The 18,915-nt window shown below is 45.6% G+C and overlaps 1 protein-coding gene across 1 annotated transcript; it reads left to right on the forward strand.

Moving 5' to 3' along the window:
* Positions 1–208: 208 nt before the first annotated feature.
* Positions 209–17,828, forward strand: LOC143289486 (uncharacterized). The gene is made up of 7 exons (XM_076598470.1): positions 209–288; positions 1,074–1,262; positions 5,628–5,735; positions 6,752–6,880; positions 10,545–10,696; positions 15,314–15,556; positions 17,602–17,828. Exons 2-7 carry the CDS (start codon positions 1,104–1,106, stop codon positions 17,822–17,824), a joined length of 1,014 nt encoding a protein of 337 aa, XP_076454585.1. The 5' UTR covers positions 209–288; positions 1,074–1,103; the 3' UTR covers positions 17,825–17,828.
* The last annotated feature ends 1,087 nt before the right edge of the window (positions 17,829–18,915 follow it).

The raw sequence follows: 18,915 nt of genomic DNA on the forward strand, positions 1-18,915 counted from the left end.
ATGTTGACAGCTTGCCGCCATTGAGATGAAAACTTGTAGCAGTGTGTGCCGGGATTTGATTGGCTGTTCCTGTGAGGACAGATAAAGGGGAGATGGAGGAAGAGACTGGAGAGTGATAAGATGAGTCCTTCAAATGCAAATGAGTGAGAACAGATTGCTATATAAGTCGGTACTTGATTGACCTGTGACTGCACGGATCACGGCAAGGGGACAACTTGACCTAAAAAAGTTCACCTGCTGTCATCGACAGTACTTTTCTTGCTTCTGTCCATTTTAATCACCAGTGAGGTAAGTCATCTTTCCGTTTTAAGTAAAATGGCAGAGATTCAAGATGTGAATGAAATTGCTGAGGCGTCCGTTCGTTTGCTTTTATTGCGTTACGTTACGTTACGTTATGTTGAGTTACATCACTTGACGTAACGTAACGTGTTGGGATTTGATAGTGTGGCGTGAAATGCAACAATACAAGACTGTATGCATGCTCCCCAGAAAATAAGTGTCCTATTTTTTTGCGTCACAGACAAGACGCTCTCCTGATGAAGCCTTAAGGACGAAAATTTCAAAGTAAAAATAGGACAATTATTTTCTTTGGGGTTTATTTACCGGTTTGGGGGTGGTTATATATATATATATATATATATCATGTATTTATTCTGTTCCGAGAATCTACCCCTGTCGAATGATTTTCATGGTGTGGTGCCAGCAAGACCAGGTTTTATCTTGTTATATATATATATGTATGTATATATATATATATATATATATATATATATATGTGTGTGTGTGTGTGTGTGTGTGTGTGTGTGTGTGTGTGTGAGAGAGAGAGAGAGAGGAGTCCGTCTGTCTCTTTATGCATGTATCTGTGTAGGAATACTCAACATGATGTATGCATCAGATAGCTTAGATGATCCTAGCTCCATTTGTATGGCATGATTTTTTCGTTGCGCGCGCAGTATTTGTGTGTGTGTGTGTGTGTGTGTGTGTGTGTGTGTGTGTAAAAAAATATTTGTTGCAAAAGAAAAAATTATCGACTTTCAATATTAGGTCGTTTCTTTCACCTGGTTTCTTTGCAGAATACGTCACGTGGTAACGGTGCTATCATCATGCCAGAAAACCGCAGAGGAAGCCAAACTGTGGGAAAGATCACGAACCAGCAAGTGTCAGAGTTGCGCATACCCGAGCAGAAGAAATTCCACGGCAAACCGTTTCCTCTGGTTGTGGGTGCCAGCAGATTGGGAAACGTGTCGTCGGCACTGGAGTGGGTACGGACAGTCCTGCTTGGTGCAGCGGGCCGTTGTTTGTGAAGCTTTTGTTAGCAGTACAATGTGTCCATACACTATTTCTGTTTGGGGAAGATTGTATATGCCATGCACGAAACAGTAACCGGTTTCTGTTTAAATAAATGTGTACGTATTATGACATCTGTTTTGGAGAAGATAGGAGCTTGATTGAACCAATAGTCATTCCGTTTATTTTCTAGACACAAGGTCTGACGATCGAGTGTTATACCACAGCAGGTTGTACCTATTTCGATTTTTTATGTTCATGATGTTTGGACCATATGATCATTCTGCAACTTCTCCGTCAGTGTGGGTATGTTAGACAGAGTTTGTTTTCTGAGCGGGCATCATGTGCTGAGTGGTCATGTCGCCATACAGGCCATAAGTGACCAGAGCCGGAAAACTGATTTGATAACCGGGGTATGTTTTATTTATTGATGTTTTTGTAAATACACACACACACACATAAAATATTTATATTTATATATACCTGGCGCCTGAAAACCAGTGCTTTGGGTAAATGGGGTGCATCAGTCTGGGAAGACAGCTCATCTAAGAGAAGGAAAACACTGATTTCAAACCTCCGCTGCCTTGCGGCCATACCCACTCATAGGAAAGGCTTCGGGAGTCAACCCTGAGGAAAATTCCGGAGCCGGAGTCCCCAAGGCAGTCCGAGGCTGTATACAGCAACGTTCTGGCAACTCCTGCGACGGCACTGGAACCATGTGTATTGGTGCTTGCCTTTCCACTGGACCATTCCAGCGACGTGGAGAGTGGGGGGCGGGGGGGGGGGGGGGGGGGGGTCTGCTGCATGGGTAACAGCTTGCCCTCCATACTTACTTACCCAGGCTTTGCGCTCTGGAGAGGTCACTCCAGCTTCGCTTTGCAGCGTCGACAAAACACGGGAAGTAGCAGTCTACCGGTTATAAGTCTGCATACTCAATTGGCGTAGAGTCAGACGCCAGGGGCTGCTTCCGACGGTGGGAGAGGTCATCGCATCTCACTGGGCCTTCAGCTGGGCAGTCCCCAGCCAGTAAGGTGTTGCCCCGCCACGGTCCGTTAGCCTCACTGGGAGCGTGGGGTTTAGGGTGAAAACCGACAAGCGGATCGACAACTGTGCACCAGGCAACAGAAAAATGAAAACTCCCGCCCTGAAATTGGGCACGTGGAAAGTAAGGACAATGACACCAGGGTTTTCTGACGACCTGCAGGAAGTAAATGATGCTCGCAAGACAGCCGTCATCGACAGAGAACTGAGCAGACTGCAGATGGACATCGTCGCCCTTCAAGAAACCAGGCTCCCAGAAACAGGATCTGTGAGGGAGAGAGACTTCACCCTGTTCTGGCAGGGCAAACCATCAGACGAGGTCAGAGAACACGGCGTGGGATTCGCAGTTAGAAACAGATTATTGGGGTCCATAACCCCACCAGCAGAAGGAACAGAGCGAATCCTGTCTCTCCGACTCCAAACATCCTCAGGACCAGTCAGTCTAATCAGTGCCTATGCACCAACTTTGGCATCCACAGCAGAAGCAAAAGACAAGTTTTATGACGACCTCAGTGCTGCTATAAGGTCAATTCCTGACAGAGAACTATTGTTCATCGCTGGCGATTTCAACGCCAGAGTAGGTGTCGATCACAACTCCTGGCCCACCTGCTTGGGTCAGTTCGGCACTGGGAAAATGAACGAGAATGGCCAGCGCCTGCAAGAGCTCTGCTGTCATCATGGGTTGTGCATCAGTAACACCTTCTTCAACACGAAGCCTCAGCATCGAGTCTCCTGGAGACACCCGCGATCCAAACACTAGCATCAGCTCGACCTGATCCTCACCAGACGTGTCAACCTTTTTAGCATCAAGATCACTCGCAGCTACCAGAGCGCCGATTGTGACACTGACCTCTCTTTGGTGTAACGCCGCCATGTCCACCTTTGGCAAAAAGACCAGCAAGTCAGCTGATTGGTTCGAAGCCCACTCAGAAGAAATGACACCAGTCATCGAGGCCAAGAGAAACGCCTTGACGGCATACAAAACCAATCCCAGTGAGCAGAGCCTCCAGGTTCTCCATGCTGCTTGCAGCAAAGTCCAGCAGTGTGCCAGGCAATGTGCCAACGACTGTTGGCTTCAGCTCTGCTCCAAGATTCAGATCGCAGGTAACACAGGCAACATTAAGGCGATGTATGACGGCATCAAGCAGGCATTGGGCCCAACGCAAAAGAAAACTGCCCCTTTGAAATCAGCTACAGGGGAGGTGATTCAAGACAGAGAACAACAGATGGAGCGCTGGGTAGAACACCACACTGAGCTATATGTAAGGGAAAATGTAGTCACAGAAGATGCCCTGAATGCCATAGAGTGCTTACTAGAGCTGGAAGAGCTTGACAGAGAACCAACCATAGATGAACTCAGGGAAGCCCTGGACTCTCTTGCCTCTGGCAAAGCACCAGGAAAAGACGGTATTCCCGCCGAAGTACTGAAGTGCTGCAAAGAGACACTCATCAACGAGTTGTATGAAATCATCTGCCTCTGTTGAAGTGAAGGCGAAGTACCACAAGACATGAGGGATGCTAACGTCGTCACTCTGTACAAAAGCAAAGGTGACAGAAGCGATTGCAATAATTATCGCGGCATATCCCTCCTCAGCATCGTTGGGAAAGTCTTTGAACGAGTAGTACTGAAGAGGCTCCAAGTACTTGCAGAGCAAGTCTACCCTGAATCGCAGTGCAGTTTCCGTGCAACAGATCCACTATAGACATGATCTTCTCTCTCAAACAACTTCAGGAGAAATGTAGGGAGCAAAGGCAGCCACTCTTCGTTGCCTTCATAGACCTCACAAAGGCTTTCGATCTGGTCAGTAGGGATGGCCTCTTCAAGATCCTTCCCAAGATCGGATGTCCACCCAAACTTCTCAGCATCATCAGATCCTTCCATGAAGACATGAAAGGCACCGTCGTCTTTGACGGCTCAACATCAGCTGCCTTCAACATACGGAGTGGAGTGAAACAGGGTTGCGTCCTGGCTCCCACCCTGTTTGGAATCTTCTTTGCTGTGATGCAGAAACACGCATTTGGTCCTGCAGCTGAAGGTATTTACCTCCGAACCAGGACAGATGGAAAGCTCTTCAACCTCTCCAGACTAAGAGCCGAGGACCTACAGCAGCTCATGACTCGCTTCAGCGATGCCTGCCAAGACGTCGGGCTTACCATTAGCTTGAAGAAAACACAGGTCATGGGACAAGATGTTGACTCTCCCCGAGCCATCAGCATCAATGACCATGAACTGGATGTCGTCCACGACTTCGTTTGTCTGGGCTCAACTATCTCAGACACCCTCTCACTTGACGCAGAGCTCAACAGGCGCATCGGCAAGGCGGCTACCACCATGACCAGACTGACAAAGAAAGCATGGAACAACAGCAAGCTGGCTGAGCACACAAAGATCCAGATCTACAGAGCCTGCGTCGTGAGCACCCTCCTGTATGGCAGCGAGTCCTGGACTTTGCGTGCCCGACAAGAGCGAAAGCTCAATGTTTTTCACATGCGTAGCCTCCGACGCGTTCTGAACATCACCTGGCAGGACAAGGTCATAAACAACACTGTCCTGGAAAGAGCTGGATGCACCAGCATGTACACGCTGCTGAAACAGAGACGTATGCGCTGGCTCGGCCATGTCGTGCGCATGGACGACGGACGGATCCCTACAGACCTCCTCTACGGAGAACTTGTGCAGGGAAAAAGTCCCACAGGCAGACCACAGCTGCGATTCAAAGACGTGTGCAAGAGGGACCTAAAAGCCTTGAACATCGACCAGAACAACTGGGAAGCAACAGCCCTCGAACGGTCAGCCTGGAGACAGACTGTGCAGAAAGGTCTTTCCAAGTTCGAAGAGACACTCGCTCAGCAGCACGAGGAAAAGAGAATGAGAAGAAAGACTGCAGCCCAGGCAGACAGACCAGCGTCAGACTTCATCTGTGCCCTCTGCCACAGGTACTGTCATTCCCGCGTCGGACTGGCCAGCCACACCTGACGCTGTACCAGAATAAACACCTAGAGCGCAACTCCATAGTCTTCCGAGACTGAAGGATGCCTATATATATATATATATATATATATATATATATAGAGAGAGAGAGAGAGAGAGAGAGAGAGAGAGAGAGAGAGACGCTGCCATGCATTATCAACAGTTCCCTAATTTGTATTTTACAGGTCAGTAATGGGACTATGAAGGAATTGCTATTAGGCTTGTCTGTTTTTCTGTTTGTCTGTTTGTCTTATTGTCTCTCGATCTGACTGTGAACTAGTTTTACTGAATATTCACACTCATTTATTTATTTTATTTCATTGTGAAGGTGGAAAGCCACACAGATGACTTTGAAGAGATATTGGTGGAGTATGGCGCCATTGTGTTCCGTGGATTTCCTCTGAAGGACCCGCGAGACTTCGACGCTTTCGTCAAGGTACGTAACTGATGTTGCTGGTGTTTCATTCTTTGAGCAACTTGTTAACAGTATTTTACTACTCTATGTTATTTTCGTACCAAACACCAGCCTGCTTCTGTAAACGTTTCAGTTGTACGTATTTAACTATTATGAAAATTAGAATATATATCCCAACAACCTCCAGATAATTTATATTTCTTATTTCTCTTATTTCTGCTTTTGTGCTGTCAAGAATCAATTACTATAATTCTCTTCTCACTAGCTGACCACATAATCTTCAGCAAATTCAAAAACTTCAAAACAATGCTGCCCGTCTGACTCTCAGAGTCCCACGTTCTGATCACATTTCTCCCCGCCTCCGTGCTCTACACTGTGTTACACCAGCGGGTTTAAGTTTTTATAATGGAATGCTAGATATAGTTGCCTTAAAACACAACAGCACTCTTTATCTCTGCTGCTACTTGTGTGTGACTTTTTAATTCACGGAAACAATCTTCAGTCACGCCACTGAAGCCCAGTTGACCAAGAAGGCCAGCCCCGGGTGTGTCAGCACTAGATACTCAGTCATGTCACAGATGAAAATTGTGATCCGTTTCCCTGACCACAAGTAAAACAGTGTAATTTCACATTGTTTCGTTTTTCGTCTTTTCGGACTTAACAACAATATCAACAGGAACAAAAACATAACGGCAGTCGACCGTAGTTATCATAAAAATATCAACAGGAACAAAAACAACATAACGGTAGTCGACCGTAGTTATTATAAAAACAACAAGATAATGGTCATAACAAGAATGACAATAACAATAGTGATAGCAACAACAGTAACAACTTATAATGATGGTGATGAGGATACTACTGCTACTGCTGCTGCAGCTTTTCCTCCTCCTGATACCACTACAATTGCTGGTCCTGCTGCTGCTGCTGCTGCTGCTTGTACTACTACTACTACTACTATGACTACGACTACTATTACCACTATTACTAATGCTACTTCTCTACAACTCCTCCTCACATAACAATACCGTGACCAGGCCTTCGGGGGAGAAGCGCTGGACTATGTGGGCGGGGCAGCGCCCAGGACGGTGGTGACTGGCAATGTGTTCACAGCCAACGAGGCCCCCCCCGACCAGCTGATTCCCTTCCACCACGAAATGGCCCAGGTCAGTCACCACACACACACACACACACACACACACAGAGTCACCACACACACACACACACACACAGAGTCACCACACACACACACACACAAACTCACACAGAGTCACTACACACACACACACACACACACACACACACACCAGAGTCACCAAACATACACAGAGACACTCACACAGAGTCACCACACACACACACACACAGTCACCACACACACACACACACACACACACACACACAGTCACCACACACACACACACACACACACACACACACACACACACACACACAGTCACCACACACACACACACACACACACACACACACACAGTCACCACACACACACACACACACACACACACACAGTCACCACACACACACACACACACACACACACACAGTCACCACACACACACACACACAGAGTCACCACACACACACACTCACACACACAGAGTCACCACACACACACACACACACACACACACACACACACACACACACACACACACTCACAAGCACACACACACACATACACACACATCCTTCCACCACGAGATGGCCCATGTCAGTCACCACACATTGTCACCACACACACACTCACACACACAGTCACCACTCACACACACGCACACACTCTCTTTATCTCTCTCTCTCCCTTTCTCTCTCTCTCTCCCACCACGAGATGGTCCAGGTCAGTCACCACACACACACACTCACACACACACAGAGTCACCACACACACACACACACACACACACACACACACACACACACACACACACACACCCTTCCACCACGAGATGGCCCAGGTTAGTCACCACACATTGTCACCACACACACACACTCACACACACAGTCACTACACACACGCACACACTCTCTCTCTCTCACTCTCTCTCTCTCTCCCACCACGAGATGGCCCAGGTCAGTCACCACACACACACACACACACACACACACACACACACACACACACACACACACACAGAGAGAGTAGTAGTAGTAGTAGTAGTAGTAGTAGTAGTAGTACAGCAATACAGTATGCTTATGATATATGAATGTGGATGGGTGTCAATCTAAAAAAAAAAGTCAGCCCCACAAAGAGCACAGATTTACATACGTCATTTATATCAATCTGATCTTGATAACCTTGGTAACAATGAATATGTTTGAGAATGGCCTATCTTTGTCGACTGAAAAAACGTATGCCGTTGTTTAATTCAGGTGGTAACCCATCTAGCATACCCATTTTTAAATTACTTGGTGACGTCATTGGTTATAAACACGTGGTGAAGTTTTTAGGTGTTTATCTCACTTCAAAGCTGACATGGAACATTCACTTTGATTACATTTTAACAAAGGCAAGAAAAAGTATCAATTTTATGAAAATTATAAGCCGCTTACCATGGAGAATGGATACAAAAACATTGATTCATCTTTCCATGGCCCTTGTAAGATCTAAGATAGCCTATGCACAAGAAATATTTCTCAGTGCACCTAAATATCTATTACGAAAGATTCAAAGTGTAGACTGTAAGGCTATCAAAATTACCCTCGGAGTGCCCTCTCATGCAACCAACCAGGAAACATACAAGACAGCCGGAATTCTTTCCTTAACCCTTTCACCGCCAAGCTCGCATTTATGCACAGGCGTGGTAGAGGACCCATGTCACTGAAAAGGGGCCATTCATTGGTCTGTTATCCATGAACCTACTGCTCTCAATGTTTGGTGGTAGGATAGGTCATATTTTCTATACATCGCAGAGGGAATCCCCGGCTATTCTTAGCGACTGTCTTTTCTGTGTTTATACACGTGTGTGTGTGTGTGTGTGTGTGTGTGTGTGTGTGTGTGTGTGTGTGTGATACCTGACCCCCTTCTCTCTTCCTATTGCTATGTGGCTGGATTGCCCCTGACTGACGTTCAACATAGCTATGGCAGTTCAGTTGCTTTGTTCACGTCTAGCTTGAAATCATTTTGAGGTAATAATTAGTTATTCTTATTTTCAGTTTCTGACTAAACAATTTTACCAACTAACCAACCAGATAACAAACAATCCGTACTACGTTTGTGTTTCAAGCATATAAGCAAATGGTTCGAAACTGGAAAGTACAATTCAAGGTCATCATCATCATCATCATCATTACGACCACTAATTCTACTACTACCACCACACCCACAACCTCCTCTACTACCACTAATACTACTACTACACTGCTGTCCTTTGATGTTTTTATTTCATTATCATGTAGATGATAGTTATTATTTCAGATAAAAATAAAGGATTGTTGACTGCTATAAACAATTTACATCCTTATTATTGTAAATGGAAACTGGCAGTACACCCAACAAAAAAAAAAAAGAAAGAAAAAAAGTGATATTTGGTAATCGGAGATATGGCCACTAAAGCCATGTATGGCTTGATAAGAATGATAATTATGACGATGATCATGATGATGGTATTGATAATGATAATTTACCTCTTCATGAAGCATTAGATATGTTTGAGAAAAAGATTGTATGATGTGAAATTTGGGAATACGAAAACTTGACTCTTTGACGAATTTCAACAGAATTAGATTATTTTTTATTTCAAATTAAACATATTAGTTTGATTTCCTTAGTTTATGGCAAAACAGGAAGACATCCTTTCCTTTTTGTTTCTTTTTTTGTATGTGTTTGTTCGATTGGTTCGTTTGGGATGAAACTTACGCATTCCCCCAATTAAAAAGTTACATTCTGTGTGTACCAAACCTTGAGAAATCAAGACAAAGGTCTCATCCAACCAGACTAATATCATCATCTTGGATGAACAGACTATAGATAAATAAACATAACAACGTCTCGTCTGATCTGCATGATTTATTAGGATTCAAGAAATTCTCGCACGATGTGGATTTGACTGTGTGTGGGGGAGAAGGAATTTTGTTGAAATACCAATACAGCATGTAGCCATATTCGACATATATATATATATATATATATATATATATATATATATATATATATATATATATATATATATAAAGAGAGAGAGAGAGAGAGAGAGAGTTTACCAATATTTATATTTATCTTGTTTATGTTAATGCATTTGTAGATTCCATTATAGCAATCACAAGCTGCCGACTGAAATTGGACGCATTATGATATACATTATGATGAAAGATCATGTCCTAAATGCAACTTGTCAGTGACTGGAGATGAATTCCATTTCCTCAGTATAATAATTTCGACAAAAATTGATTCCCTCTGTGCTTTGTCCGACCAAGGTCACGTTATAAATTTTTGTAGCCTGTCCTCAAATTCGACTGAACTTCTGCTGACGATTTCAAAAGTTATATAGATGGCAAATATCTGTCAGAAAGATTATAAGTTTGAAATTACAAAATCCCAGCTTTACACGTTCCACTTTCGAAGATGATACAGATGCAAGAGGTGGTATTGATCGTTACTTTCTTAGTAATGTTCCCAGTCAATTTATATTATGCTTTTATTATTTTTATACGTTTCGCTCATGTGTATGCAATTTCATAATTTTACGTTGAATTTAATACATCATTGTTGTTATCACACAAATCGATTATTTGTTGTTTTCTTATTTTGTTCCTTTGTTTACCACAAAAAGAGTGAAACGAAATTATATCTTGAATCTTGATTATCTCCAGGTGCCTACCTTTCCCTCACGTTTGTTTTTCTACTGTGATGTGGAGCCGTCCTGTGGCGGCCAGACGCCTCTAGCCCTGTCGCACGTGGTGTACAGACAGATGCAGGAAAGGCATCCCTACTTTGTGTCCCAGCTGGAGAAACACGGAGTGAGGTACGTTACAATGTGTCCCAGCTGGAGAAACACGGAGTGAGGTACGTTACAATGTGTCCCAGCTGGAGAAACACGGAGTGAGGTACGTTACAATGTATCCTCGCTGGAGAAACACGGAGTGAGGTACGTTACAATGTGTCCTCGCTGGAGACACACGGAGTGAGGTACGTTACAATGTATCCTTGCTGGAGAAACACGGAGTGAGGTACGTTACAATGTATCCTCGCTGGAGAAACACGGAGTGAGGTACGTTACAATGTGTCCCAGCTGGAGACACACGGAATGAGGTACGTTACAATGTGTCCTCGCTGGAGAAACACGGAGTGAGGTACGTTACAATGTGTCCCAGCTGGAGACACACAGAGTGAGGTACGTTACAATGTGTCCCAGCTGGAGACACACGGAATGAGGTACGTTACAATGTGTCCCCGCTGGAGAAACACGGAGTGAGGTACGTTACAATGTGTCCTCGCTGGAGAAACACGGAGTGAGGTACGTTACAATGTATCCTCGCTGGAGAAACACGGAGTGAGGTACGTTACAATGTGTCCCAGCTGGAGACACACAGAGTGAGGTACGTTACAATGTGTCCCAGCTGGAGAAACACGGAGTGAGGTACGTTACAATGTGTCCTCGCTGGAGAAACACGGAGTGAGGTACGTTACAATGTATCCTCGCTGGAGAAACACGGAGTGAGGTACGTTACAATGTGTCCTCGCTGGAGAAACACGGAGTGAGGTACGTTACAATGTGTCCCAGCTGGAGAAACACGGAGTGAGGTACGTTACAATGTATCCTCGCTGGAGAAACACGGAGTGAGGTACGTTACAATGTATCCTCACTGGAGAAACACGGAATGAGGTATGTTACAATGTGTCCCAGCTGGAGACACACGGAATGAGGTACGTTACAATGTATCCTCGCTGGAGAAACACGGAATGAGGTACGTTACAATGTGTCCCAGCTGGAGACACACGGAATGAGGTACGTTACAATGTATCCTCGCAGGAGAAACACGGAGTGAGGTACGTTACAATGTGTCCCAGCTGGAGACACACGGAATGAGGTACGTTACAATGTGTCCTCGCTGGAGAAACACGGAGTGAGGTACGTTACAATGTGTCCTCGCTGGAGAAACACGGAGTGAGGTACGTTACAATGTGTCCTCGCTGGAGAAACACGGAGTGAGGTACGTTACAATGTGTCCCAGCTGGAGACACACAGAGTGAGGTACGTTACAATGTGTCCCAGCTGGAGACACACGGAATGAGGTACGTTACAATGTGTCCCCGCTGGAGAAACACGGAGTGAGGCACGTTACAATGTGTCCTCGCTGGAGAAACACGGAGTGAGGTACGTTACAATGTATCCTCGCTGGAGAAACACGGAGTGAGGTACGTTACAATGTGTCCCAGCTGGAGACACACAGAGTGAGGTACGTTACAATGTGTCCCAGCTGGAGACACACGGAATGAGGTACGTTACAATGTGTCCCCGCTGGAGAAACACGGAGTGAGGTACGTTACAATGTGTCCTCGCTGGAGAAACACGGAGTGAGGTACGTTACAATGTATCCTCGCTGGAGAAACACGGAGTGAGGTACGTTACAATGTGTCCCAGCTGGAGACACACAGAGTGAGGTACGTTACAATGTGTCCCAGCTGGAGACACACGGAATGAGGTACGTTACAATGTGTCCTCGCTGGAGAAACACGGAGTGAGGTACGTTACAATGTGTCCTCGCTGGAGAAACACGGAGTGAGGTACGTTACAATGTATCCTCGCTGGAGAAACACGGAGTGAGGTACGTTACAATGTATCCTCACTGGAGAAACACGGAATGAGGTATGTTACAATGTGTCCCAGCTGGAGACACACGGAGTGAGGTACGTTACAATGTGTCCTCGCTGGAGAAACACGGAGTGAGGTACGTTACAATGTATCCTCGCTGGAGAAACACGGAGTGAGGTACGTTACAATGTGTCCCAGCTGGAGACACACAGAGTGAGGTACGTTACAATGTGTCCCAGCTGGAGACACACGGAATGAGGTACGTTACAATGTGTCCCCGCTGGAGAAACACGGAGTGAGGCACGTTACAATGTGTCCTCGCTGGAGAAACACGGAGTGAGGTACGTTACAATGTATCCTCGCTGGAGAAACACGGAGTGAGGTACGTTACAATGTGTCCCAGCTGGAGACACACAGAGTGAGGTACGTTACAATGTGTCCCAGCTGGAGACACACGGAATGAGGTACGTTACAATGTGTCCCCGCTGGAGAAACACGGAGTGAGGTACGTTACAATGTGTCCTCGCTGGAGAAACACGGAGTGAGGTACGTTACAATGTATCCTCGCTGGAGAAACACGGAGTGAGGTACGTTACAATGTGTCCCAGCTGGAGACACACAGAGTGAGGTACGTTACAATGTGTCCCAGCTGGAGACACACGGAATGAGGTACGTTACAATGTGTCCTCGCTGGAGAAACACGGAGTGAGGTACGTTACAATGTGTCCTCGCTGGAGAAACACGGAGTGAGGTACGTTACAATGTATCCTCGCTGGAGAAACACGGAGTGAGGTACGTTACAATGTGTCCTCGCTGGAGAAACACGGAGTGAGGTACGTTACAATGTGTCCCAGCTGGAGAAACACGGAGTGAGGTACGTTACAATGTATCCTCGCTGGAGAAACACGGAGTGAGGTACGTTACAATGTATCCTCACTGGAGAAACACGGAATGAGGTATGTTACAATGTGTCCCAGCTGGAGACACACGGAATGAGGTACGTTACAATGTATCCTCGCTGGAGAAACACGGAATGAGGTACGTTACAATGTGTCCCAGCTGGAGACACACGGAATGAGGTACGTTACAATGTATCCTCGCAGGAGAAACACGGAGTGAGGTACGTTACAATGTGTCCCAGCTGGAGACACACGGAATGAGGTACGCTACAATGTCCTCGCTGGAGAAACACGGAGTGAGGTACGTTACAATGTGTCCCAGCTGGAGACACACAGAGTGAGGTACGTTACAATGTGTCCCAGCTGGAGACACACGGAGTGAGGTACGTTACAATGTATGCTCGCTGGAGAAACACGGAGTGAGGTACGTTACAATGTATCCTCGCTGGAGAAACACGGAATGAGGTACGTTACAATGTGTCCCAGCTGGAGACACACGGAATGAGGTACGTTACAATGTATCCTCGCTGGAGAAACACGGAATGAGGTACGTTACAATGTGTCCCAGCTGGAGACACACGGAGTGAGATACGTTACAATGTATCCTCGCAGGAGAAACACGGAGTGAGGTACGTTACAATGTGTTCCAGCTGGAGACACACGGAATGAGGTACGTTACAATGTTCTCGCTGGAGAAACACGGAGTGAGGTACGTTACAATGTGTCCCAGCTGGAGACACACAGAGTGAGGTACGTTACAATGTGTCCCAGCTGGAGACACACGGAGTGAGGTACGTTACAATGTATCCTCGCTGGAGAAACACGGAGTGAGATACGTTACAATGTGTCCTCGCTGGAGAAACACGGAGTGAGGTACGTTACAATGTGTCCTCGCTGGAGACACACGGAGTGAGGTACGTTACAATGTGTCCTCGCTGGAGAAACACGGAGTGAGGTACGTTACAATGTGTCCTCGCTGGAGAAACACGGAGTGAGGTACGTTACAATGTGTCCTCGCTGGAGAAACACGGAGTGAGGTACGTTACAATGTGTCCTCGCTGGAGAAACACGGAGTGAGGTACGTTACAATGTGTCCCAGCTGGAGACACACGGAATGAGGTACGTTACAATGTCCTCGCTGGAGAAACACGGAGTGAGGTACGTTACAATGTATCCTCGCTGGAGAAACACGGAGTGAGGTACGTTACAATGTGTCCTCGCTGGAGAAACACGGAGTGAGGTACGTTACAATGTGTCCCAGCTGGAGACACACGGAATGAGGTACGTTACAATGTCCTCGCTGGAGAAACACGGAGTGAGGTACGTTACAATGTATCCTCGCTGGAGAAACACGGAGTGAGGTACGTTACAATGTGTCCTCGCTAGAGAAATACGGAGTGAGGTACGTTACAATGTGTCCCAGTTGGAGACACACGGAGTGAGGTACGTTACAATGTGTCCTCGCTGGAGAAACACGGAGTGAGGTACGTTACAATGTGTCCTCGCTGGAGAAATACGGAGTGAGGTACGTTACAATGTGTCCCAGTTGGAGACACACGGAGTGAGGTACGTTACAATGTGTCCTCGCTGGAGAAACACGGAGTGAGGTACGTTACAATGTGTCTGAGGTACGTTACAATGTGTCCTCGCTGGAGAAACACGGAGTGAGGTACGTTACAATGTGTCTGAGGTACGTTACAATGTCCTCGCTGGAGAAACACGGAGTGAGGTTCGTTACCGGCCGACCATTAGCTTACAGTTCCCCCATTGCATGCGCGCGTGTGCGTATGTGTGTGGTGTGCATTCATGCATGCGTGCCTACTTATGTACACATGTTTACATGAAAGCGAATGGGTATATATAGGATTGATTCGTTGTTCATTCATTTATGGACGGAGCTAACTGAGGGACTGACCACCGGACACAGGTACACGCGGGTCCTGCCAGACGGCGATGACCCCAGTTCTCCGATCGGACGTGGCTGGCAGTCCACTTTCCAGACCAGCAACAGGGCGGAGGCTGAAGTCAAGGCCAGGTCACAGGGCACGAGCGTCACGTGGCTGGACAGCGGCTGTCTGAAGACTGTCACTGCCCCGCTGCCCGCCGTGCGCCTGGAGGGGAGGACGGGGCTGAAGACCTGGTTCAACTCCGTCATCGCCGCTTACAGAGGGTCAGTCAGGTTCATCCACTGTACTTCCTCTAGAACAGGCCCAACAGTTAAACAGTTGGACTTTCAGTCTGAGGGGTCTGGGTCTGAATCCCGGTTACTGCGTCTGGTGGGTAAACGGTGGAGATTTGTTCCATCTCCCAGGTCAACAGATGTGAGATTTGTTCGATATTCCAGGTCAACATATGTGAGATTTGTTCGATCTCCCAGGTCAACATATGTGAGATTTGTTCGATATTCTAGGTCAACAGATGTGAGATTTGTTCCATCTCCCAGGTCAACAGATGTGAGATTTGTTCGATATTCCAGGTCAACAGATGTGAGATTTGTTCGATATTCTAGGTCAACAGATGTGAGATTTGTTCCATCTCCCAGGTCAACAGATGTGAGATTTGTTCGATATTCCAGGTCAACAGATGTGAGATTTGTTCGATATTCTACGTCAACAGATGAGATTTGTTCCATCTCCCAGGTCAACAGATGTGAGATTTGTTCGATATTCCAGGTCAACAGATGTGAGATTTGTTCGATATTCTACGTCAACAGATGTGAGATTTGTTCCATCTCCCAGGTCAACAGATGTGAGATTTGTTGGATATTCCAGGTCAACAGATGTGCAGACATGGTATTGCCTGAACCCCATTAATATTTTGTGTGTATGTTCATGCAGAAGATCATATGCTCACTTTAAAGATCCCACAATCGATATAAGCATTCGGTTTATTATGACAACAAAAACATTGTCCGCATGCGCACCGTGGCCCCCGAAATCGAGTACGGATGCCTATATGGCGGGATGAAAAAAAAGCGCCAAGCATGTAAAAGCCCATTTATACATACAGATGAAGGTTAGAGTTGCAGTCCACTAAGAAAAAAAGAAGAAACTTTCCGCCATTAGTGTCAGAATCACTTTATTTTCTCTCAGAAATGAAGAGCGGTGAAGTGCGTGATTACAGAATCCAAGTAAAACTGTAAACGACACAACATAGAAATACACATCAAAGTCAAGCAAGCTCGATAGGAATATCGTATTTCCACTATTTCACATGAGCGCGCGCGCACACACACACACACATACACACACACACACGTCATTTGAAGGAACTGTTCCAAGCGTAGAGAGAGAGAGAGAGAGAGAGACTACAGGGAGACTACAGAGAGAAGATGATTCAATACAGTGTTCATTGCTCACAGAAGTACAGAGGCTCAGATGGTTGAAGCCGTGACCCCGTTCTTTCATACGCTTAACGGTTACTGGGATGAAGATCTAGTTGTCTCGTATTTGATACTTATTATGGGTTATACAGATTAAGATCTAGTTCAGTCTCGTCACTGATACTTACAAGGATTAAGGTCTGGTTCAATACTGTCAATGATACTTACAAGGATTAAGGTCTGGTTCAATCCTGTCAATGATACTTACAAGGGGTTATTGGGATTACAACGTGGTTCGTTTCCCTCATATAAGTAGTCATAAGGATTAAGACATGATTCACTCCAGTCATTGATACTTATAAATGATAACTGAGCTTACGACATGGTTCGTTTCCGCCATTGCTTTGCCTCCAGGTTAGTGAGTGTAAAAAGCGATTGGATTCCGTTCTAGCTGACCACAGACTGGGGTCAGTGATGTTCTGATCCAGTCACTGTCCGCCTTTGCTGCCCAGAGAGGTCGTGATAAAAAGCCTGCTTCAGTCCTTTTAGTCTAACATATATCGTGTGGGGTTAGCTTACTCAGTCAGTATACCTTCAAAATGTAAATCAGAGCAATAACCCTTGTCTGTCTGTCTGTCTCACTGACTTGTATATCTTGCATATAGAAGCCCGACCCACCGACCCATTAAAACTCACATTAAAAAATAAAAGAAAAGAAAATAAACGTTTGCTATATCTTTCAGCCACGAGGCACAATATGTATGTATGCATGTATGCATGCATGCATGCTTGTATGTATATGTATGTCTGTGTGTAGGTATATGTATGTATGTATGTATGTATGAATGTATCTATGTAGGCTATGTATGCTTTCATGTATCTATCGTTAACAGTTGGCGTGACAGCCGCAACTGTGCCGAGAAAGCAGTTACCCTGGGTGACGGCAGCTCCATGCCGCCAGAAATCATGAATGACCTTGACACCGTGTTCAACGACGTCGCTGTGGCCGTGACGTGGCAGAAGGGTGACGTCATACTGGTGGATAACCGCCTCGTGCTTCACGCTCGGCGCTCGTTCACTCCGCCCCGTCGAATCCTGGCTTGTCTCATCAAGTGACAGGCTGCCGCTGACATGGGGTCCGGGGACTGGCTTTGGGTATTTTCCTCCTCTTCTTTATTTATTTTCATTTTTTAAGGAGATTTAAAGTTGGCACGGAGATATGGATGTGCAACAAGAAACAAGTACAGCAACTCTTGGTCTTCTAGTGAGACAAAGGCACACACACACACAGTTGTGTGCCTTTGATCTTTCAGAAGAACCAGTTGTTGAGCAACGTGTCACTCGAAAAGGAAGTGGTTATCAAACAACGTGTGTGCCTGTGTCTTATTGTAGAAGTAACAGTTATTGCACAGCGTGTCTGCCATTGTTTTATAAAAGAGCGACACTTACAGTACTTCTTTGTTTGCCTTTTCCTTTTTTTCTTTTTCTCAGTGGAGTGGATGAATGAATGAATTTTAAATACGTTCATTCTCTGCTGATAATTATGTTGTTATCGATTTATTTAGCAGTAGAGTTCACTTCTCTCTCTGTTAACCTAACGTTTGCCGTGTCTGCTTGCTTGTACTGGCTCTCTCTGTCTCTCTTACATCGACAGCTTGCCCCCCCCCCCCTTCCCCCTATATACATATATATATATAATATATATATATATATATATATATAGAGAGAGAGAGAGAGAGAGAGAGAGAGAGATTCATTTCTTGCAAGATCATATATGCATGCACTGATACATAACATGCGCGTCCCATTTCTTCTTGCCCTCTACTTGTAAAAGTCCACATTCCTTCTGACCCCATCCAAAGCCATGTGTACATGACGACTGTCACTCAAAATGCCAGTGTTGTGTGAACAGCTATATTTGTCTTGTGGGATTTCTCAGTGCATGCACTACTGTCAGCACTGTACATAACAAACACATCACAGGGCAATGTAAAAACAGAAAAAAAAGTCAAACATATACTAGCTCATGTTTGTGTGTGTGTGTGTGTGTGTGTGTGTGGTGTGTGTGTGTGTGTGTGTGTGTGTAAGAATTCGATAAATTTCAGTGGAGAAATTTGAAGTTTGTATCAGTTTTCTTTTCATTGCTTTCTTTCTATTTCTTTCTTACTTTATTCTTTTCCTCCTTCTTCCACCCTTTCTCTTTCCTG

This window comes from Babylonia areolata, chromosome 14, assembly GCF_041734735.1.
Source record: "Babylonia areolata isolate BAREFJ2019XMU chromosome 14, ASM4173473v1, whole genome shotgun sequence".
NCBI classification, from domain to species: domain Eukaryota; kingdom Metazoa; phylum Mollusca; class Gastropoda; order Neogastropoda; family Buccinidae; genus Babylonia; species Babylonia areolata.

Coding starts and splice junctions, on each gene's coding strand:
- LOC143289486 (XM_076598470.1), top strand. CDS start 1,104: ATGCCAGAAAACCGCAGAGGAAGCCAAACTGTGGGAAAGATCACGAAC. Junction 5,736..6,751: donor ACTTCGACGCTTTCGTCAAG/GTACGTAACTGA, acceptor TACCGTGACCAG/GCCTTCGGGGGAGAAGCGCT. Junction 6,881..10,544: donor TCCACCACGAAATGGCCCAG/GTCAGTCACCAC, acceptor GATTATCTCCAG/GTGCCTACCTTTCCCTCACG.